Source organism: Xylocopa sonorina, chromosome 9 (assembly GCF_050948175.1).
Source record: "Xylocopa sonorina isolate GNS202 chromosome 9, iyXylSono1_principal, whole genome shotgun sequence".
Classification (NCBI taxonomy): Eukaryota; Metazoa; Arthropoda; class Insecta; order Hymenoptera; family Apidae; genus Xylocopa; species Xylocopa sonorina.
Window position 1 is genome coordinate 5,927,477 of NC_135201.1, and position 22,643 is coordinate 5,950,119.

Below are 22,643 nucleotides of genomic sequence, written 5' to 3' on the forward strand. Positions count from 1 at the left end.
GGACTGTGAAGGATGAACCGGGTAATACAATAGTTATAGGTGTACCGTTGAGGCTTATGACACATTGGTTGAACGCTGTAAAACTTGAGTTATGCAAAGGACTACAGGTTTCAAGAACTAGATATTAAAGTTCTAGGTCTTGTAATTATGGACACTGGTGTTATAGACATCAGAATTGCTGATTGTATATCAAAGGACATCCATTATCCATATAATGAGGAGCACTATGAGGTGTACTACGATCTGTCTTCGTTTTAGCGCGGTGCACCATGAAAATGACTAGTTTCCTTTTTGGCATATAGTAATTGATCGAGTATTTTGACATTGACATTTAACTATCTATGTTGTAATCGCTATCTCTTCAGATTAAGTAACACAGATGTTCTGTTAATTCAAAAGGAAGTTGGTAACGTACTCGATGAATTATGATCATGGATATTAGGTGTTCCGGCGGGCAGGTGCAACGGTCGGACACCGTGCATCGTGTTCTCGCATTAAGGTGGCGAGAGGAAGAGGCCAAGTGGAACGTAGAATTCGCACGAGTGCGCGAATTCAATGGAAGGTTATGAATATCCGATCCCTCTGTCGAAGTTGCGTGTCATAGTTGGCCGGCTTCTTCGCGCCGCGACGCCTTTGTCTGTTGCGCATCTAAGTAGGCATTCCCTCGGTCACGATGAAAGTGAAAATCTTCGTTCTAGTCGCGGATGACCTACTGCTTGCCAAGAATCTGGGTGCTCCGTCACACCAAGACCGTCTCTTCCCATCTATTCCCGCGTTGCGAACCATTTAAGAAGCTCGACCATCGATTTGGGCATCGCTTTTTACCTGACAGTGTTGGATGATCGTGTCTCCTATGGATTCCCGCTGTAGCAAAAAAAGAGTATCGTGTAAATCTTAAAAAGATAGCGTACAGACTGTGGGGGTAAGATGCCCCTCGAGGTATCGTTGCCTGGTGCGCTGGACAATTCCTGTTATGCACAGTAACACTGGGAACGTGATTAATATTTCAGTTTTTCTAAAGCGTGCAACATGCGGACACAGAAGTGGAGAATGATGAACTGGAAGCGTTTACACGGGAGCCTCAAGAGAGAGGACTGTCACTCCTGTCACTTTAGCGATTAACGTCCGCGCACAAGTCGTTTTACAAGTCACGGGCGCACTATTAACGAGCAATTTAATAATGTCTAATAACGGTTGCGTGTAATACTCGCTCGGAGATATTTTCAAGTTTCGCAATTTTTGCGCTGCTACCCTTTCGATGGATATGTCATTATAAAACTGATAGCTCGAGTGACCTTTATTTCTGATGCTTCCATTAGATCAAACTGATCATTTTCTGAATTCCCGGTGAAGAATCTGTTCCTGAATTCTCAGTTGGATAATTGAATCTTTACTATTTCCCGTTACAGTAATTGAATCATTACAAGGAATGAAACGTGTCTGAACTTGGAATTGGCTTGCTCAGTCTAACATTTAATAATGCCGACCCCTGTCATGTAACTTAAACGACTGCGGATGATCCAAGTTGCAGAAGTCAGCGTTGACCGGGATGATGCGTTCGCGCTCTTTGCGAACCACCCTTGACACGTTTTTCAAAACCGCTTCATCATCTTCATACAGGATTTCCATTTCTTCTTTAGTTACATTAGGTTACATTAGGTTTAGTTACATTAATTATATTATAAAATAGGTTATCCTTTTTAAGGATGATGTATCAACGGATGCATGAAAGTGGTCATCCAAGGTAGAACCGGTTCTTGTTGGTCCACAATTGAACAACGTTGAACATATTTCTTGAATTTCTCGCAGAACCTGAACATTCCATTTTCTGCTATTTTAATGCTTGGAAAAAGGCGTGAAAGGAACAGTTTTTACTGCGCTTTGTACACCTGGAATGGCAATACATATATCTTCGCATGGGAACATCATTCTTGACAAGCATTTCAATTGGACACGAGTATCCGTATGACCATAATTGATGGGATCCTTTCACAACATTAATGTTTGAACAAATTTACCGCACGTCAGTCGAATTCGACGCGGTAGCCGCAATCGTAGCCACACTCCTAATTACCCTCCGCGTCTGTTGTTTAACCAATCAACACTCCCACGGTGGGGAGTCACTTCCAGTTGAATTGCGGTACGGAGGAGGATTCTAACGGGTCTTGTAAAGAAGATATTAATGAAAGAAATATATCATGGTGCTCTTTAAGCGTCTTCTTACTCCTCGCTGTACAGGTTCGTTGAGATCGACAGGAGATTATGTATTAGAAAATAATTCCGCTCTTTCCTTTCGAGTGGAGGGGGTGGTGGTCTGCAGCGAGCGGGGCATAGCCTTGATGACCGTGGAAAAATTAAGCTGGAAGAGAAAACTTTCTCGTCATGAAGCAGCCGTCACCGACCGAGCAATTAGTTCGCTTTACGACGCGTTGGAATCCCGAGAAGTTTTCCACTTTTTAAGGCGGATCGGGAGAGGATGTATCGCGTGGTTTTGCGTAATCGGCACACTGGCGCCATCGTGACTCTTCTCTTGGCCGGGCGAAGCTTACTCACGGCGGCTATAAAAATAAATTTGACGATTGTCCGCGCGAGATGCGGGCAGTCGTTTCAATTTCTCGTTTCATAAATTTACGCTCGATGTTACGCTTTGGATTCTTCGCACACTTTCTCCGTGGAAAGTGAAAGAGGACGAAAAAGCACGAGGAATGAGGGAAATGCTCGTTTTCCAGGTTTTCCAGGTTTTCCGTGATTATTCACGCAAGATGTCATTCTCTTCCTCGTTCATTTCGATGATCGTAGTAAAACGATATATTCTCGTCCTCTTCGATCGTGGTAGAAAGAAAATTGATTTCCTTCGGTGCGGACGAATGCGAAGAATGACGCCCACTGTCAGAATTCCCATGGAATCACACGCGCCAAAGCCATCGACGTTCATTGATAAATTTCCTTCTGAATCATGCCAGTGGGCGTAGCCACGATTTCTAATTAGCTGATAATTTGTGTAACGGCATTCTAACGCCAGTTTCGCAATGAACAGATGCAACCCACTTCAAATGGATGTCCTCCTGTTGGGTAGGGGCCCAACGTGCGGCTGTTTCGCAATTTTTTTCGCACCACTTCCCACAACCAGCGACGTACAGCCTCTTTCATGTACATTATATTCAACAGTCAAAGGAGATCATCTGCACGATCTATGATGCACTATCGATAGTTAAATAGCGTTGCTCGTAATGATGCAATGTGTGAAAATTCTCATTTACCATTATATCATGCCTTTCACGACAGACATCGAGGAACTGGGATCTAGAAGATAACTGAATCGAGGAAAAACTCTATTTAATGCAATAAGCAGGAGTTTCTTTAAGATCGAACAGCTGTTTGGAGTTGAAAACGCTGTCAGAGCGCAACTAGCGAACCATAACATCTCCTCGGCCGTGAAAGGGTTGAAGTAACGTGGTGCTCTGCCCTGACCTGGTCTTACTCCTGGTTCTTGGATGCATCTAAGGCTGGGCGCAAGTCGGATTGCTCGCTAAGCAATTCCGAGCGTGCGTATCCCCGCGTGCCTTTCTCCGCTGAACATGCTAAACCCGTGTACTATGCTGTGTACCGAAGAAGCTTTGAAAATGAATTCTTTCTACTTTGTCTCGAAGAATACTAATTACCTAGCTTAACGAATTGGCGTCGTTGAATCTAATTTCCATGCTTTGAGTAACCAATTCGCGTGTTTGTGCAATCTCCACTTGAAACTGTCGAGTTTAAAGTGCCTCCGATAACATTTCACTCTTAAAAGTATCGACTATACACGTTTGCTTCTTTGTAGAAGATAAATGAACTTCAAAGTGCTTTGGTAGATTATTCTGTCTGCCCTGTCCGTTCAAGGCACCTATGAAATATCAAATTCTTTCAGATACGTAGCTCGATAATCGATTGGAATGACTTCTTCATGCTGCACCTTCGAGGCTAGAAGTCAACACGGGACTCGAAAGATCATTTCGATCGCGTTGATCCGGATTAGTCTTCCCACGATGCGGCCCGACGCGTGCATAGGTGTTCGTCGTACGCACGTTTCACCAGAGAGGAGCTCTTATTTTTTTCTTCCACGAAACACGGCGTGAGACGCTCTCCGAAAATTGTTCCGACTACGGATGCCGTAATTTCAATTCTTCTCGTCGATCCTCTTAATTATTTCACGCAACATCTTCATGGGAAGGCATAACTACCGTAATAATCCACCCCTCCAGGCCGATTATCCGTTCTACTTCCGTGTTCGATGAATGGGCTTACGATGGTAATCGTCATTGTAGTTGGAACAATACCGTTCACCTAATAACAAACAATATGTTTAACTCGTTACGATACATTTTTCACCTCGAGTGTTACACGTTACAGAGGACCACGTCGATTTCTATTGATAACATATCTGAGATGTCGTACAAAGCACTATAATATTCCAGAGCTCGTAAATGGCTGCCAGGAGACTTACTACCTAAAGTCGGAAGCTACCCCAGCAACTAACCTATCGAACAACATTCCCCAAGCGAGGCGATGAGCCCCACGGAGCGAAGAAGTAATGTCAGAGTGAAGTGAATTGAGCGATGGTGGCGAAAAGTCATACGATGGCTGGCGTTAGGTGGAAAGTGGTGCAAGATCCACGTCGGCTGGTCCGAGCGCAGGAGGCAAGGTTCTAAGGCAAGGTGAGGCAAGGTAAGGCGAAACAAGGCAACGCGCGTCGCAGCCCTCCCCACCCCGTTTCTGTACCTCTGGGGCCCCGGACCCAACGCGTTCAAGTATCATCTTATTAGACCCACGCTATATAAACCCAACCTGGCAGCATGCCGGGCAGTTACGTACTGACTTTATTCAGAGCCGTGCCGGAGTGCATCGATATCGTATACCGACGAGACACGCGACCCCCCTCGCAACGAAACCTGTGTCTGTGAATTCGTAAGGGCGGCTCGAGACACGCACACAGTACCGAGACACGTCAGACCTCGGTGATATTTCATCGTTCGGCCATCCCCTGGTGACCACGGTGCCCGCTATTAACCCCGACCTGCATGGGACTGCCAATTCGTTTCATTTTCTCTTAAGTGATTCTGTTACGGATGCCTTCTGTGTTTTATGGGACCGGTAGATTCGGAGGATTTGTTATTTGGTGACTGAAAAAAGTTAGTTCAAACTTGCCCGTTAAACGATTAATTACAATTCTCGCGGGACCGTGTAGTGCCAATAGAGTAGGGATCTATCCGGGGTGATCGGGCGTAGATTTTGCCGAGATTCTCAAAGTCACCCCTCCAACAGTTCGAATTTTTCATTTTCGTTGTCAAGTGACGTCGAAAATCGAGGGACGTGAATATTTTCTCGGCCGACCGCAGAAGGGGGAACGCGAAGAGGATTAGAGAAGCTCGCGATATTCCCACTAGGGAGTGGTGTGCATGCATGCAACGAGTACGATCTAAGCGATGGCAGGGTGTGGTTAACCGTGAAATGTCGTTGAGGTCTATTCAACCCTTTGTATCACAACGCACACGTTCCATGGGAACGCAATTACTTCTATTTCCACTTTTAGCTGGACACTCCTGGCAGCTATCATTTCTCTACCCTTTTCTTATACATAAGACCTTCGAGCCGAACACAATGGCTTGGTATTTTCAATATCCCTCCTCCGTTTGCTCTGGCGTCCTGCAATCGGCTAATGAATCTTCGAGAGCCACAATTAAAGTCTATCCTCAACTTTGCACTTTGCGAACGCTCACGGAATTTGAATTCAAGAATAAAGCGTGTAGCTGTTAGATTATCGAGAAACGTCGAATAAATTGTGCTCCGGATGGCATTAAGCCTGGGGAAACCGAGAGTCTGGGTTTTTAAAAAACGAGAGAGTGTCCTCTTGAAGTATCTACAAGCCAATTGCATGGAATAAATAAACCCAGTGCTTTCACGGAGGGAGTAGTGGAGAAAAAAAGAAACAAAATAAAAAACAAAAATAAGCAAAATCTCTCAACGATCGTGGTGTTTTTAAAAAGGTTGATCACCTATGTTTTTCCAGTGTTCTTTTGAAATCAACCGGTGCGTGAATTAAGTTCAGTACTACTGGCGTTTGGGTAATCTTCACAACATGTTTTACCTTCACGTAAGTACCATTTAAGGCGGTGAACGATCCAGCAGCTTCATTTTCAAATTTTTCCGTCCTTCTTGTACAGCTTGAGCTCAATTCGTGCCGCCATTTTACGATTTCTCGAAAGTAGCGGTTTCCATCTCGCGTTATACCCTGAAATATGGAGAACACGTAACATCAACGGAAGAAGCAGGCGTTCGATATCATAAACTGATCCTGCTTAATTATTATAATTGATTACAGTCTACCAACCAATGAACCCCACGCTGCATAAATCTTAATTCACGTGCTGCGAAGAGAGGGAGAGGTGTCAACAAATTATCGCGACTATACCGCGTAGTCTTCGCGGACTGCGCGATTAATCAAGGGGAAATGAATCGCTTGGAGTAATTGATTTATCGATATACGACCTCCCGGAGGTGCTAAGAACGTCTAACGAAGCTACGAACAGAGTTGGAATCGCATCCGATATCTGCGATGGGATCTAGCACACTATACTGAACGTGAACTACCGATTACCACCGATATAAGGAGCAATGGCGTCCATATACTTCCGTGTTCAAAGTTGTTCTCAAATGTTTGTTCCTTCAATTTGTTTGACATATATCTCCTTCATTTGTCAAATTAACTTACAGCTATGCGTCTGACGTAATTTACATGGTAATTGGAATCCTCGGGTTGAGATTTAAAAAGTACTTACATCATTTAGGCTGTGATAATGAACGTTAAACAATAACTGCTGAAACAATGGTGCAAGCCAGCTTTTTCTTCAGTTGGTAAATTTAAATGAGCAACGACACTGTCGGGAGAACGCTGCTTAACATTCCCCGCAAGATTATTCATCATTTTGCAATAACCTTAGCAGTTCCTCGTTTCTTCAGCACTTTAGCTGGCTTCCTTCCAGAAGATCCCTTCTAATTAAGTCCTGACATGAAAGATTTCACTTTGATCGTTACGCCGCACCATCGGTTCACCAGAAAATCCAGATGCTCGGTGGTTCTCTAACTTCGATCGAAGATGAATCGCGAAGGGCATTCGACAGATTGGTATTTCTTCAGTGTTAGCGTAGCACGTGGTTAGTCCGCGCGTAATCGAACAGTAAATGAGCAGTTAATTGCATCGCTGATGGAACTTTTTTCGTCTGAAATGTTACAGGACGTTTGGTTGAAAATTGCGGTCGTTGCGTCAGCCAAGAACAATTAATGAAGTTGATGAAGATACCTAAATCAGCGCTTCGAATGTGTCTTCATTCTTTCTTCTACCTTTTCCGATGAGTTACGAAATTGTTTGTTGTACTTCTGCGACGAGGCAGACATCGTGCGTATTAATTTCGCAATCAGGAACCGTGATGGGCTCGAAGGAAATAGTTTCGCACGCATCCGATGCGACTCGGGATCTGTGAGGGGGCGAAGCAGAAATGAGGCGGAAGACGTGTAATTAAATCGTTGCGAAACTATTGCGCGTAAGCGACACGTACGCACAGTAGAATACTCCTCGAGCAATTACGTTACTCTCAGAGCACTCCTCTTTCTTCTTTTCTAATTACTTCTCGCTGTAAACGATTCACTTTCCCAATATTGACATTCGATTCATTGAATAATTCGGCTCTATTTTCTTACAGTTGTATCCAAACCTCTTCAAATATTATATTTTAATTAGCAATAGGCAGTGAGAGTACGAGGTAGACGTTTGCAAAGGTTGAACAATTACTATCACTTATGACTATCGTTCTAAGTCGCTGAGTTTGCGTAACTTCCTAACCCCTAATTAAAGAGAAGACGATGCCCGTGAATGTCGCATTACACATCTGTCGACCAAGTCCAGCTACATCAATCTGCAACACGCCAATAGTTCATTACATTCTCATCGCGTTTATCTTCAGCTGACAAGCGTTTTTCCAACAAGAGGAAGCCATTAGAAGTTGCGACGTGATCGAGAGTGGTTGTGCAAATAGGAGTAGGTGGATGATGTAGGAGGATCTGTCTTCGAACAACCAATAATAGTATTCATATAACATGAAATCTTTCTTCTTTCGTCATCCGTTGCGAAGCTAACGACGTTCTAATTCCCCGTGCTCCACTGTGCTCCTTCTTCAATGCCTGAGATGCCCAAGTCCGCTGTCCAAATCCTGCAAAAGAAGAAAATTCTGTTAGAATCTGTCCTTAGAAATAACGCACTAATCTTCACGTGTTTCTCCTTGCAGATAGCAATACTCTGTATGGCAGTAGTCCACGTGATATGTGACCTACCACCAGGGACAAGACGTAATACCTACCTGCCACCTGAACCAACCAAGGGCTACACGTACGACACGCCCCGGATACCGTTCACTACCACCACAGGGACGTTTACCACTACAACGCCGTTTACGACGCGTCCGTACCCAAGCACAAAGCCAAGCACAAAGTTCCCACCATCAAGACCTACTACCAGCGGAACTTATCCACCATCAGGCTCCAGACCAACCCCAGAGTTCCCAGATTATGGGATACCCACTAGACCCACTGGGACCACTATACCTTCTGGTGGTGTGAGTAGCATATTTGTGGATTCATCGAGTGTAACTACTTTGTTCTACAACATTACGATTTCATTTCAGCACGACCATCATCATCACGAACCAGGTATGCCGTTCGATTTCAACTATGCGGTGAAGGAAGACGCCTTTGGCAACGATTATTCCCACAACGCGATAAGCGACGGTGATATCGTCCGCGGGGAGTACAGAGTCCAACTTCCGGACGGAAGATTGCAGGTCGTTCGTTACACCGCCGATTGGAAGCACGGGTTCAGTGCGCAGGTCTCTTACGATGGAAATACCCGTTACGACGCATCTCGACCACCGGGCAACTTTGCGGGCTATTAAGTTATTAGCGTCAAAGCCTACGGTTGCGAACGATGTTAACGTTTGTCTTGTGGTTCTTATTGTTAGTATTCACCGTGCTGTCTCTATGCCTCAGTCGTTGCCGCTAATTAGCTGAAATCATTGCCCAGATCATCGAGACTTTTTCCATCTTGATTTGTTCCCTTCGCGGTTGCTAGTGTTAATGGTAAAGAAGATATCTCTTGGTGGTGACGCCACTTGACCATGCAGAATTTTCCTACTTCTCTTGTAACAGATCTAGAATTGAAAAGACGTACTTGAAACCGTTGTTACTTGAATCTTTTTATTTTGCAAATTTTTTGTTTCCAAGCTCTGAATAAAAAACTGTAAGTAGTCCAAGTGGAGGATCAGTTTTCTTGCGACTACGAATGGATTAATCCCAGCTGGAGTTTATTTCGTATTCCTAGCCATCTAGAAATCTAGACCTAAGTAAAGGAAGACTTTAGGTTGGAATATTCTTCGATTAGATATATCCAATGGACATGGATATGCAGGAGAATAAAATGAAAAAAGTTTCATAAAATCAAGGTGTACTTCTCTCTGAATCATTCAAGTAGCTGCTAAGGACTAACTCATAGTGGTAACAGTTTGTTTTAAGGACGCTGATGGAACAATACTAACCCTCTGCAATCACGTGTTGCACTACATTTTATGAATTAAAAAAATGTACGACTCGTTCATTTGTAAAGTAGAGAGTACAGAGATTATATTTTAACATTTTTTGTATTCCTAATTGAGAGGAGGGCAGATAGTGATATGAACAAATTTGAAAATTTAATCGATACACCAAATGATTGTATTATCTTTGATAATAAAATTATATAAGCTTTTTAATTAGAGTTCATTCATTCCACCTCTACCTACTTTTTAAAATCAGACTCGTACGGACCATTGTCTGTTGTGCTACTTCGTCGTCATGGTTAAATTGATCACGCGCATGTGCGTCGATTATATTCTTCAGTATACATGGCAATATTTTCCGAAAGCACTCGATAATCCATATTTCGTCAAAAATGACTTTACCACTTTCGAGAGTAGATTATACAGCCGTGGGTGTCACGTGCAGGGGAACCACCGCGATTTTTCCTGCAACGGAACATAGGCAGACACAAAAATTTGCCGTTGCGGATCACGATGGTATACTCTACGTCTACGGTACATTCAAGATGAGTTGTTGAAAGTGAAAGTTGAAGAAATTACTATTTCTTCACTTTTTTTTTTACGTTTAACCTTCTTTAAATGGATCGTCAACTTATATTTGTTAATAAGGTATTAAAAAAGGAGAGCTGCAGGTATCGTTCAAGAGTCTGCCAGGACTGAAAATTAGTAAATTGGTTCTTGGTGGTAGCGGAAGAGACAAAATTTTTATTGCCCAAGGGAACACCGTAAAAGGATACACCAAGAAAGGGAAATTATTCTTGGAGTTTGATACGAATCTCATAGATCCCATTTCAGCGCTGTAACATACTTTATGATATACTTAATAAAATAAAGGAAACGTTGACTAAATTTACTCAAAGTCTTAAGTAGAATAAATAAAAATTTGTTTATAGATACGTGCTTGGTCCAGATTTAGCGGCTTGTGCCAGAGATCTTTACCACAGGTACCATGATTGCAAGGACGCTGATTCCTATTTAGCTGGTGAAATCTTGTACGACGTCGTTCTTCTGCCCATTGATGGTTCTCTCGTTTTTGCTATACTAGCCTGCGGAGATTGTGCCGTAAGATTCTCTCTGTAGGAAATTAGTAGCTTTCAACCTTTTGCATAAAAAATTTCCTGAAATCTCATCTTTCTAGGTGAGAGTTCTTCATGGTACCAAGACTCCTGCAGTCCTTAGACTTCCAAGTGTGCCCACGGTCTTATCTCTCTACAGGTTTCGTCAGTTTTTCAAATTTGTTCATTTCAATTATCTGGATTACATTTTTGAAGAGTTTTTCAAATATTTATGCAGAGAAGGCGACGTCGAATCGAAAGATCGTGTTCTGGTTGGAACTATGGACGGCAAAGTGGGTTTACTGATTCTTCAGGGTAACAAAACCTTGAGAATCACTTGGTTGTTGAATATGAATGGCTCGGAAGTTACATCTTTGGACACATACGAATTGCAAGATGGTATAGACATACTTATTGGTCGACAGGATGGTACTGTTGAAGTATATACTTTCCCTGAAGAAGACACCTTACCATCGCTTCGTTATCGTTACGTAGGTGTATCATATTTGAACTTCTCACGCTTTAATTTTCAATGTCTTAAAGTTTCTGTGTTCTTCAATTTCTAATTTCGTATAATTAAGTTTTAAACATCCCATTTTATAGAATGCCAATGAAAGCATTACTTCAGTAGCAGGAGGAATAATCGGTGCAGTAGGATATCCGGAAGTACTGGTCACCACGTATTCAGGACGTGTATTTGGCTTGACGACTAGACCTCCAGGACTTCTGGAAGCCGACCAAAATGACGGCTTGATGAAGTTGAAGGCGGAAATACAGCAGTTGAAGGATAAGTTAAATGAAGAAAAGGAAGCAGCCAGCTTTACAGTGGATCCTTTGGCGCCATTAATTCTGTCAGTGAATCACAGGTGCGGAACTAGAAAAATTGTCGTTTATTTATTATTACAGATGAATAAAATATTCATTCGTTTAAGAAAATACAGTAATTAAAATATAATTATTATAGAATGATTTTGAATAGAGAAGATGCATCGTATTCTCTTTCTATAGAACTCGATACGCCCATCGATAATATTTTAATACAGTCAGATACACCGATTCAATTATTGGACGTGGAAAGTAACACTGCAGTAGTCAGCTTGTCGATTTGCAATCCCAGAGAAGGCAATTTTGTGCTGGCCACCTATCGTTGTCAAGTATATAAGTACAAATCAAATAAAGAATAGTCCATATTTTTTTTCAACTGGAAATGAAACCAAAGTTAATGATTTTCATAGGTGAACACTAATCATCTAGAATTAAGGCTACGAACTATAGAAGGGCAACCTGGTACATTACAAATTTATGTGACTTCTCAAGTAAGTCTTCAATATTTTTTATTAATAAGCCACAGTAGGATAACATAATTAATTTATTTTATATTCAGGTGCAACCAAAATGCTGTCGCAGAATACCGATACCTATATCCGCCCTTTCTCTTCACGTAAGGCAACACGAGAATGAAACGACAGAATCACACGGTGAAGGACCCTTCAATGAATTAAAATTACTTGGAAGTTTCACGACTGCAGAGGTAATACTTGAAATTCAGCGCCTATCGACAAGCAACCCTTTGTGCACTAGATTCTACTCGTTACTTATTAGTAAGTTAGGCTTTCCAATTTTTTACATCCCTAAAAATTTATTCTGAATAAACAACTTGTTTGATTAGGTTATCATTTTGAAAAATTATAACATCTTCGTTTTACTTTCCTTGACTTCATTTGTTCTAGATGCATGCATGGCTTTCATTCGCATTGCCCGACGTTCCTGAAAGACCTCACTTGGAAGAAGGAGAAGCTACTTTAACATACATTTCTTCTTTCATTGGTACACTCCTGAAATGCAAATACAAGTAAGTTTAAATTCTGCGAGTGTCGATCTAGGTTTAATTCCTAGTTCTTTAATTCCTAGAAAAGGGAGTGCGATATTCCTTGGAGAAAATATATCAAGTATCATAATAATGAGGGATATATTAACTAGGGAAGCAACTAAAAGAAAAATCAAATTAGACGTCTTCTGTGGTATATTATTTTCGTATTACAATATTGAACCTTTTGTTCTTGTGGTTTTCTTTTTCTATCCAATGCTTCTTCTCAGAGGTTGCTGAGGGCAGTATATCCAGAGTGTTGGAATTAATCCTTCCACGATTGAACGCTGCACACGACTTAATTAAAAAAGTAAAAATTCTAAACGCTCTTGAGGAGTGGGAGTTGAAAGAAAATCCGAAAGAAAATCTGTGCACAGAGTATCAGGAATTAATACAAAAAGAAGGAGAAATCAAATCACAGATGACGAAGGATAATGAATTGTTGGAGAGGCTGCACGCTGTAGTCATGGATCTTTACGTTGATTGGGAGAGAGCTAAACGTTCTCGGAGGTATGTATCAATGAATTAATATGTATCATCATTAACAGTTACTTAAATTAAAAATATTTTATGGCAGTATTACGAAGAAATTTACAACATTTTGTTCGTGTTCCTCACTGGTCATTCTAATCTGTAACATAAATCTAAGAGGCTTATCGATTACGTAATGTGCTAGAAAGTAAAATCTATTTGAAAAATTCTTCTTTTAAGTTAACAGTTTTTAATCAATCGTACTATATTCTCTACATACATCTCATGTATTTCAGAATCAGTAGCAAAGACGCTGCAGACAAGCTCAGTGCAGCTCTTGAATCCAGAGAATTGGCTCAACTCTTACAAGTTTTCGTCGATACAAGTAACACGGTGCCCGCACCATCTTCAGTACCTTCGATCATTTAAAAACTGACTATAATTTCATTGTTTTAAATCGTGGAGAATGCAATAAAAATGGACCACAGTGTTTCTATAAATGTCATCACGTAAAAAATATATTTTTCCAACGACGATTCACGATATAAACGACTAACTAGCCTATGCTTAAAAATGTACATGTACAGTAGTATCTTGATTACTGTTAATAATATAATACAATATATATGTATATATATATATATTTTTTTTCTTTTACCTATATACGTGTACATGTGGATGCACAGTTGAGTGCGTACACACTTTTATCTATTTAAATTGATAATAATCTTTTCAGGAGCTCTCTCCTATGAACTGTACTTTCCCGAGTTTTCTGCTAAAAACAGTCTTAAGAATAGTATTTTAAAGGCTACGTCCATAACGTCCCTTAAAAAGTAGATCGCAGAGAAACTGGAAAGTACCTTTATGTACATTATGTAAGCAGTGCGTTGATGTATAACACTTCGATTCAAGTCGTCCGCAGCAGGGGCTTCTGGTTCCATCATGCGCCATTTTTGTGCGACAGACACATTCTAACCTCACATTATTACAGACAATTTCTCGTTTTACTAATCCCCAACTGACTTTACATGAAGAAATATTGCCTGCGAACATAGCAATGAAAAAACCATCGTTAATAAAATTTTTACCCGAGCAAAGTAAATGTAAAGCTTGCCCTTCATTCTATTCAACTAGCATTGTCTAATTGATATTAAAGTAAAAAGTACAAGTTTTACATATGTAAAAACTTTGCTTATGCGAATGAACTTACATATTATCAGTTGTTCTCACAACTGCCTCTAAAGGGTCTCTCTCGTTCGTGTCCGGCGTTGTAGTGACCGTGTACTCTAAAGTTTGTCCCCCTGCATGTGGCAAAATGCTCTCAGGGTTATCATCTGGAGGAACGATCTCCACGACTCCCGTTGCATCTACTTCAAGTTTTAAGTCTCGAACAAGATCTTGAATAGTCTTGGCCTGTGCCCTTTTTGCATTCTCCTCCTCCTGGAACGGATTGGCCTTCGCCGGCAGGGGGATCCTTATGGGTCTCTCATGTCTGGGCACTCTAGTGCGTGAATGCGTGAGCATGTGCCTCTTCATATCGCTTCGCACTCTAAATGGCTTTCCACAAACTGTACAAGGATGGGGTTTCTCCCCTGTATGGATACGACGATGATTCTGCAAATAGCTGCTCGCTCTGAATGTCTTATTGCAGTACTCGCAACGATAATTTTTCTCTCCTGTATGAATCCTCCTGTGAACGATTAAGGAGTACTTCCGCGCGAAGTCTTTGCCACAGTATTCGCACTGATATTGTTTCTGTTCCGTGTGAATACTGATACAGTGATACTTCAGGTCTCCCCATTGACGGAAGTGCCTGCCACAGTTCTCGCATTTGTAAGGCTTATCACCACTGTGAAGGCGTTTGTGGACCTGTTTCGAGTAAATTAGTTAGCATAACCTTTAGTTAACTTTTTTTTTATTGGATTGAGACTGTATCTGGGTCACCTTTAATGCACTTGCAGCGAAGAAACTTTTCCCACATACTTCACACTGATGGGGTCGTTCTCCACTGTGAGATTTCATATGGTATACTAAACTATTCTTATGATGGAATGAACGGTCGCATTGACGGCACGTCAGTTCATCATCTGTGAAAACAAAGAGCTGTATTACGAGTGTAATTGCTGAAAGAAGAAATACGGTGATGTAAACGGTCTTACGTGACTTCTTTGTTTTCAATATCTTCTTTTTCTTTGTTGTTTGTGGAATGTCCGTCTTTTCTTTGTCGATTATGCTTTGCTCATTCACAGCATTGGGTTTAATGTGGTCCCTATTTACATGCTCCGTGACATCGGTAACTGTCCACAACGGTGATTCATTATTCACCACGGATAGCGAGGATTCTGTTTCATCGTCTATATGAGCACCTGTTTCTTCCACTATACATACATAAAACAATGTTTATTACAAGTAGATCAAACAATTTGAGATCATCATTTTTTTGCTCAAAAAGAGTAGAACGAATATCGGTTTTCATTATACTTACCAACACCTCTGATACCCTCCATGAGATCCTCAGGCTCACTAAACTCCTCGATTACAGTGTTCTCGAGGTTCTGCACCGATTCTGGTACCGATATTGTGATATTGGTATTGGTTGCCTGCGCAATTCTCGTTTCCTGCTTCACCGGTTCGTAATGTGCCTTCAAATGCTCAAAAAATTTTAATTGACTACTAAATTTAGAACTGCACAGTTCGCATTTGAATACATGAGGCTGTGTGTCGCCAGAGGCGTCTACGTTTGCGGCGTCCGCATTCGCTTTAGCATCCTTTCTCGCTGAGCTTCTTTTGGTTTGTTGCTTTAGTTTACGGGGAATCCTCTTCTTGTGAGGCAGAGATCTCTTCGGTCCAGAGCTCGGGGCTGCATCTTCGCTGCTCTCAGCCGATACATCGACGTCATATTCACTTTTTACGTTTATAAACTCCTGTTTTACGTTATGCGTGATTCGTTTGAAGGGTTGCAGGGTTGGGTATACGGGCGGGGCATTTGGTTCGGGGACAGTCTGGATAGAGTATGTGTTCACAGGTGATAGGCTTTCTAAATGTGAAACATCTGGTAAAGTTGGATCCTCGTGTTGGCTCTGACTGTGAAGTTTCTGCTGCTGCTGCAGTTGAACAGCAACCAAAGCTGCCGCCAGTCTTCTATCTTCCTGTTCCAAAAATCCAAAATCAGTTTTTTATTACGCGATCGCGAGAAAACGGGAAGTTACCTCTGTCAATTCGTGCTGCAATAAATCATCTGCTTCATAATATTGTGTCGCTGTACCATAATCTGAGCCGACCCCAGCATTAATCATATCAACAACCATTCCCTCTGAGATTAACTCTCCATTTAGAGTTAAAAGTGGAACGCTCTTACTCAGAGGTTCTCCGTCAGCCCTTTGAATGGTAATGTATTGGGTACCTTCCATTCCCTCCAGTAGCACTGCTTGTGCTTCTTCCGTCGTGACTTCCATGTTCGTTTGGCTCAGTTGCTGATAGGAGAAAATATCTTCTGGGATTATTTCCTTGCCATCTGTAAAAGCTAGCTTTCCGTGCCTGGGAAGAAGTAGTTATTATTAAACTCCCAAATAACACAATACTTCTGAACATTACAAGTAATATTCCTAATGACTTATCTTGATTTATCTTATCTTAAAATCTTCTCTTTAGTAACATATTCAATGATAATTAATTTTTACAATATCTATTTATCAACAATAATATAATTGCATTATAATAATGATAAGTTTTGTAATTAAAGAAAAAGTTGTAGTTTGTGATAAGGAAAAATATATCTTTTTTAGTTTCTGTATGCAAGATGTACAATTATGTTTGAGTGAAATCATTTTGAAATAAATTCCAATAAATCTCTGGATCTTATCTACAGGAGCCACGTAAAGGATTTGAATTTCGCGCGCTTGTTCATTACAGAAATGACAGCGGAATCAAGGTCACTGCACCCGGAGCTCTCAGAAAATTTCTCTCGATCCTTAATTTAAGTTCTGGCCGAAAAATTAGTCTCCTCTCACCTCTCTGTACCAACCTTCACAAGCCCGTGTGGATTCTTCGTCTCCTTCTTGGGAAACTTGAGCGACATAAACAAAGCGAAATATTGAAACACTGTAGGACAAAATGTGACAACAGTGCTTAGGTCTCGACGCCATTAGAACGGATGTACCCCTCCCCTAAACCACCTACGCAAATCTTTTACCAACACCAACATCCACTCCCTAAAAGGCACTAGATCTTTTCACATCATAACCCGTCTTTCCTGATAATATTCTTCAACCTCGTTCATAATCTTCCTTCCTCTCTTCCCGCTTTTAGACCCGTGATACAGAAATATTCTACGTGAACAATTCCTTTTGGCCTCAAATCCCAATGTCTCGAACAGATTCATCTTTCCTGAACTTATTACTTTATCAGAGCCTCTCCACTTCCGGTGATAGATCTGAACGTTGTTTGGGCACAAAGAACTCGAATAATGTCGACGTAACATTTACGATTACGCTGTCGATCACTGCCATAAGCAAAGTGTGCGTCCGCTAAACACAAATTTATTTAAACGGCCTCCCTTGATAACCCGATGCAGTAGAATAGTCGTAATCATGGGGGTACCTTGGTCCATCGGGAGAACCTTTGTTCTTATGGGGATGATCTTGTGGGGCGAATTTTTTCCAACTATCTCACGAGTCGGTAGTTGTTCCTAGTACCTCTGATGATCTCGAGTAAATGCAAATGGGCTGACACTGTTGTACACATAATTACTAGATCGTGTATCCAGGGGTGAGGGGATCGAGGCTGTTTCCCTCCTCTGTGCTGTCATTGTCAGCTGACACGTTCGTTCGTCGTTCGATTCACCGTGACTCAGATTGTTATGACACTTTAAAAACGGTTTATCATGTCCACGCGGCTGTAGTAATCGCCCGATCGATAACCCCGAGATCGTAATCGTGTCCACGGTGAAAGTACGTTAATTCTCTTCGAGTGTTCGATGAAAACATCGGATTTTGCGGTGGCCAAGTACGTCAATTTGTCTGCCGTGTCGCGGGACGTTAGTTGGGTTTGACATAACCTACAATCACGCCGCAATATGAGCCGAGAGATCAGTTTTAAGCCGTGTAAAGTTTCCTGTTTGTACTTTTCTAGAGGTTCCTGCGAGCAGACTGGAACAATTATGTGATATCCCCTAAGAAATTTCTGATAAGTGATGGCTTCTATCTGTCGCCGCTGGAGACTATGGATCTTACCAGTTTTAACATGCCTTTATGGACTTTTAATCATAATTTTGGTACCAATACTTTTAGCCAATCCAATTAAGAATGGTTTCGAAAAGCAGGATCAAGGAGCGCTGGTGGGCGGCGCGTTTGTGCTGCTCGCGTTGCCCATCGCTTTTTATGAGATCGTTCAGCATATGATATATTATACACAGCCCAGACTGCAGAAATATATCATACGGTATGTGGATGGTTGTTCAGTGGATGTACGTTTCAAGTTACTCAGCGAGAATCTTTTTATAATCCTACGCATTTTGGACTTTGTAGAGTCCAATAGAACAGCTTTTTGTCTTACATGCAGATGTATAAACAGTTAATTTATACATCTAACTCCTCAGACTTTGCTTCTTAGAACAGTTCATATTATAGAACATTCTGTATGAATTGCAAAACATAGAACTGTCTCTGTTTCATAACAAGCTTTCCTTTCTCTATTATATAAAGAAATATTGATTCTGAATCAGAATAATGTTACTATCTCCTAAATGGTATTAGAGAAAAAATTATCACTCTGAATTTTGAATATCATATTTTATGGGTTTGAGTGATAATTTATTTAGGAATATGTGTTACCTTTGGAGGTCCAAGGTCAAAGTATTGATTGACCTTTGACACAGTAAAGATCAAGAGTCATTAGACATAGCTAGGAACTTTCACTCAATGAATTTTTTACGTCGCGTATAGACACGTAATTCCAATAAAATTTAACCAATTGTTATGGAAATTACGATTTAAAATTTTTCGTAATGTTAAATTTTGACAACATTCTATATGTAACATATTAAATTTCGTTGAATATTGCTCACTATGTAAAGAAAACTTCTATTGTAAGACAAATTATGGCTACTGATTACGGTGTTAAAATTGCCAACCGCGCTAACTAACGATTGCCGATATGATTGCGACGGTAAAACAAATTAAAGTTCACTTTCCTCTTAAGCTTACTTTTAACTACAAAAACTATATAACGTATGCAGAATTATATATTACATGTTATAATCATCATAGTTCTTTAACCGAAAATCTAACAATTAAAAATCTCGATATTTATTAAAAATCGAAATTAATGACTATTATATTTTCCTTGTTTCAGGATTCTATGGATGGTACCAATTTATGCAGTAAATGCTGTAGGTATACATTTCTACATACTCTTGCACTCACACACACTTTTTTTAATCTATAATTTTTTAATTTCTTATTCTGTCTTGTAGTGGCTTGGTCTGGTTTATCCTGAAGGCAGCATATATGTCGACAGTTTGAGAGAATGCTACGAAGCATATGTAATATACAATTTTATGATGTATTTATTGGTCTATTTGGATGCTGATCGCCAATTGGAACACAGACTTGAAATTTCTCCACAAGTGCATCACATGTTTCCCTTGTGTTGCTTGCCAGACTGGGAGATGGGAAGAGAATTTGTACATATGTGCAAACATGGAATACTACAATACACTGCTGTACGGCCTATAACAACTTTGATATCCTTGTAAGCATCATATAAGAAATAAATTTCAAATATATGCAGATACAACTATGCACATAGTTGTCCATAATTAATTGTCTTTGCAGTATTTGCGAATTGAATGGAGTATATGGAGAGGGCGAATTCAGAACAGACGTAGCTTTCCCATATATGATCGCTTTAAATAATTTATCACAATTCGTTGCCATGTATTGTCTGGTGCTTTTTTATCGTGCCAATGCAGAGGCTTTAAAACCAATGAAACCCATTGGGAAATTTTTGTGTATCAAGGCTGTTGTATTCTTCTCTTTCTTGTAAGTCTATATAAAAGAAATCATCGTTTCAATTGTACAGATGAACCTTACTCGTAAAATATAATTTCTTCTTTGTTTCACAGTCAAGGTGTAATTATCGCGTTATTAGTGTACTTCGATGTGATATCAAGTATTTTTAAGACGAAGAATGTAGATGATATTAGAAATATATCATCGAAGCTGCAGGATTTCCTAATCTGCATCGAGATGTTCATGGCTGCGGTGGCCCATCACTATAGTTTTTCTTACAAACCTTTTGTAAATTTAGCGCAGGGTCAAGCATGGTGGGATGCATTCAGGTAACTATAATTGTCCGCTCTGAGCGCTTACTATACAGTGCTATACGCTATATGTGTATATGCTAACATTACCGATGGCTATGATTAAGGGGTATCAATATAAAAAATAATATTGTTGATCTATGCAGAGCTATGTGGGATGTATCGGACGTTCACAACGACATCAAAGAACACCTTGGGGTAGTAGGGTCATCTTTAAGTCGCAGAATACGTGGTCGAAGTGCTTACCAACAAACGTGGGGAAGTGCTACGGAACGCACGTCTCTACTTCCGGAGGCTCCTTTGGCCACGGCCAGAAGTGCGCCAGCGTGTTCCTTTTCCGGTTACAATACGGCAGAGCTCGAGAGCGATGGCCCCGTTGATCTAATTCCGGATGTGCAGGATACCAGTAACGCGGTGAAGACGTAATCACGCGGTCTTCTTTTTTTTTTGTATTTATAAAGAAGAACGCGTTCGATCAAAGTGCATCACTCTTTTGATGCAGCAACATTTTAATCGAGATTCGCTCTGTATTCGCTAGCTATTACCCTTAAGCAGAGAGAAATACAAAAGAATATTATCTAGTTTTGCAAAGAAAAGTAAAGAAAAATGGAACGTTCTCCCCCGTCGTATTGTACAAATTTTGTCTCACTGTCCTAATCGTCGAACGACACGCTCATTACTCCCGGGAGAGACAACGCCTTGTGATCATCATATTTAAGCCTCGTTCAGATTAGTCAAGTCATTTAAATTTACGTCACTTAAAATATACCCTTGTTACCATTTTTTTTCGCTATATCTAAGTACAAATATCATGAAAAGTATAGAAAACTTAATATTCCGGTGGTTTGAGGATGATAAAAGAGGGAAAAGTTACATACAATTGCTAAGTTAATCGTGATTCAAAAGCATAACTTGATTAATCCGATCAAGACTTAAGCGACATTTAATACACGGCCATGTTTGAATGTGAAAACAAAGGGTGTCGTTTAACCTCGTCCATTTTACAAAAAACGCTTTTTTCCTCCTTGATTTGCGGCCAATTATGCGCCTCGTGTTACCAATGATGTATTACCAAATAACTGTACATATATATATATATATATTATACAATATAATGTTTATACTTAGAACACAATATATCGGTACAGTCCTATTTATAAACGTGTTGCGCTATTTATTGCTGGTTGTCGACCCTCAATAAGTGTACCACGGAGTTAGGCATTATTCAAGTCAGGTTTTACTCGTTGCTAAAAGGAAACTAAATTTCTTGATGTTGTTCCTTGTATTCGTTAGTCGTGTAAATTACTCGTTTATTCGTCGAACAGAATTCTGCCCAACTCTGACTACGAGTGTACCGCAAATAACGAGGAGAGAAAAAAACATTCCTGCCAAATGTACAAGGGTTTCATTTTGTATCGTCTACGTTCATTACAAAATACGAGACACAAGAGATCGAAGGGGAAAACGATGAGGGAGTTCGCTTTTGGTAGATTTCACGATAATATTGCCATTTTGTGAACTCTCAGGGATATACTATGTGGAACTGGAAAGTTGATCAGTCGAAGAAACACAGGTTTTAGAAGGTTACTAACTCTGCAAGCTCTCTAATCTCAATTATAGATATCGACGAATTGTCAAACAAGTTTCAAATCAAAGTCGTGACGATCTAAAGTGTCATTGGTGAAATGACTGATACTTTCTTTGTCTATGTGCTGTCCTTACAGACAACTTTCCAGTTGTGTATAGTACTACCATTAGCTCGAAGGAAATGTGCGCTACGCGCGATATTACCTCTTTAATTGTCGCAGTTTAAGGTCCATTTGGCGACTATTATAGAGGCAGGTTGTTGAAGAAGGAATTGCAATTCCTCTCATATTGTTTCTCAAACTAAGACAAATTACGTACAGTGGACACACCTTTACCGGTGTCGATAGATAGTAATAGAGAAGGATGAAATGATAGTTGAGGCAGCTCCGCTATAAAACCGGTAATTATCGATGAAAAAATCTCGTCGCGTATCGCGTTACGTAAACAACACGCTTGATTGACTCCGGTGAAGATAACACAGGTATAGGAATAAGTCGAGGCAGTGTGAAGGGTCCAATGAGGACAATATGAGAGGATTTACTGTAAACCACTCGCTTCCTAAGTGCGTCAAGGACGAGAGAGTATGAGTGAAACAGAGAAAAAGACTCAGAGATGTATGTTTCATGATGTGTCCGTATTTTAACAAATTATGTAATTCTGAGCCGTGAAACTTGAGACTAGTA

The 22,643-nt window shown here is 40.5% G+C and overlaps 4 protein-coding genes across 6 annotated transcripts; 3 read left to right on the forward strand and 1 right to left on the reverse strand.

Annotated features, from left to right (window-relative positions):
- The first annotated feature begins 4,850 nt into the window (after positions 1-4,850).
- LOC143426761 (uncharacterized) lies at positions 4,851-9,782 on the forward strand. 2 transcript variants are annotated; one of them, XM_076900388.1, is made up of 4 exons: positions 4,851-4,944; positions 6,047-6,130; positions 8,319-8,645; positions 8,715-9,782. In XM_076900388.1, exons 2-4 carry the CDS (start codon positions 6,116-6,118, stop codon positions 8,979-8,981), a joined length of 609 nt encoding a protein of 202 aa, XP_076756503.1. In that variant the 5' UTR covers positions 4,851-4,944; positions 6,047-6,115; the 3' UTR covers positions 8,982-9,782. The 2 variants fall into 2 exon arrangements, with proteins under 2 accessions (XP_076756503.1, XP_076756504.1); XM_076900389.1 differs by lacking the exon at positions 4,851-4,944 and adding an exon at positions 4,995-5,032.
- Positions 9,783-9,940: 158 nt separating this feature from the next.
- On the forward strand, positions 9,941-13,481 carry LOC143427368 (BBSome complex member BBS7). The gene is made up of 13 exons (XM_076901432.1): positions 9,941-10,154; positions 10,269-10,458; positions 10,553-10,721; positions 10,798-10,874; positions 10,953-11,205; positions 11,318-11,580; positions 11,679-11,868; positions 11,950-12,030; positions 12,099-12,245; positions 12,445-12,566; positions 12,626-12,735; positions 12,812-13,091; positions 13,349-13,481. The coding sequence occupies exons 1-13, from the start codon at positions 10,013-10,015 to the stop codon at positions 13,479-13,481; spliced, it is 2,157 nt and encodes a 718-aa protein (XP_076757547.1). The 5' UTR covers positions 9,941-10,012.
- Positions 13,280-17,344, reverse strand: LOC143427365 (uncharacterized). The gene is made up of 7 exons (XM_076901429.1): positions 17,063-17,344; positions 16,262-16,589; positions 15,538-16,201; positions 15,212-15,430; positions 14,997-15,139; positions 14,263-14,921; positions 13,280-14,095 (listed from the first exon to the last, which is right to left on the reverse strand). The coding sequence occupies exons 1-7, from the start codon at positions 17,128-17,130 to the stop codon at positions 14,077-14,079; spliced, it is 2,100 nt and encodes a 699-aa protein (XP_076757544.1). The 5' UTR covers positions 17,131-17,344; the 3' UTR covers positions 13,280-14,076.
- Positions 17,345-17,452: 108 nt separating this feature from the next.
- On the forward strand, positions 17,453-20,998 carry LOC143427367 (transmembrane protein 184C). 2 transcript variants are annotated; one of them, XM_076901431.1, is made up of 7 exons: positions 17,453-17,569; positions 18,183-18,491; positions 19,404-19,440; positions 19,525-19,802; positions 19,886-20,092; positions 20,176-20,391; positions 20,520-20,998. In XM_076901431.1, the coding sequence occupies exons 2-7, from the start codon at positions 18,244-18,246 to the stop codon at positions 20,797-20,799; spliced, it is 1,266 nt and encodes a 421-aa protein (XP_076757546.1). In that variant the 5' UTR covers positions 17,453-17,569; positions 18,183-18,243; the 3' UTR covers positions 20,800-20,998. The 2 variants fall into 2 exon arrangements, with proteins under 2 accessions (XP_076757546.1, XP_076757545.1); XM_076901430.1 differs by lacking the exon at positions 17,453-17,569 and adding an exon at positions 17,657-18,056.
- Positions 20,999-22,643: the final 1,645 nt, after the last annotated feature.

Coding starts and splice junctions, on each gene's coding strand:
- LOC143427365 (XM_076901429.1), bottom strand. CDS start 17,130: ATGTCGCTCAAGTTTCCCAAGAAGGAGACGAAGAATCCACACGGGCTT. Junction 15,431..15,537: donor GGAGGGTATCAGAGGTGTTG/GTAAGTATAATG, acceptor ATGTATGTATAG/TGGAAGAAACAGGTGCTCAT. Junction 15,140..15,211: donor ATTGAAAACAAAGAAGTCAC/GTAAGACCGTTT, acceptor TTGTTTTCACAG/ATGATGAACTGACGTGCCGT.
- LOC143427368 (XM_076901432.1), top strand. CDS start 10,013: ATGACTTTACCACTTTCGAGAGTAGATTATACAGCCGTGGGTGTCACG. Junction 10,875..10,952: donor ACGGTCTTATCTCTCTACAG/GTTTCGTCAGTT, acceptor ATATTTATGCAG/AGAAGGCGACGTCGAATCGA. Junction 12,736..12,811: donor CAAATTAGACGTCTTCTGTG/GTATATTATTTT, acceptor GCTTCTTCTCAG/AGGTTGCTGAGGGCAGTATA.
- LOC143427367 (XM_076901431.1), top strand. CDS start 18,244: ATGGCTTCTATCTGTCGCCGCTGGAGACTATGGATCTTACCAGTTTTA. Junction 18,492..19,403: donor CTGCAGAAATATATCATACG/GTATGTGGATGG, acceptor TCCTTGTTTCAG/GATTCTATGGATGGTACCAA. Junction 20,392..20,519: donor GCATGGTGGGATGCATTCAG/GTAACTATAATT, acceptor TGATCTATGCAG/AGCTATGTGGGATGTATCGG.
- LOC143426761 (XM_076900388.1), top strand. Junction 8,646..8,714: donor CCACTATACCTTCTGGTGGT/GTGAGTAGCATA, acceptor ATTTCATTTCAG/CACGACCATCATCATCACGA.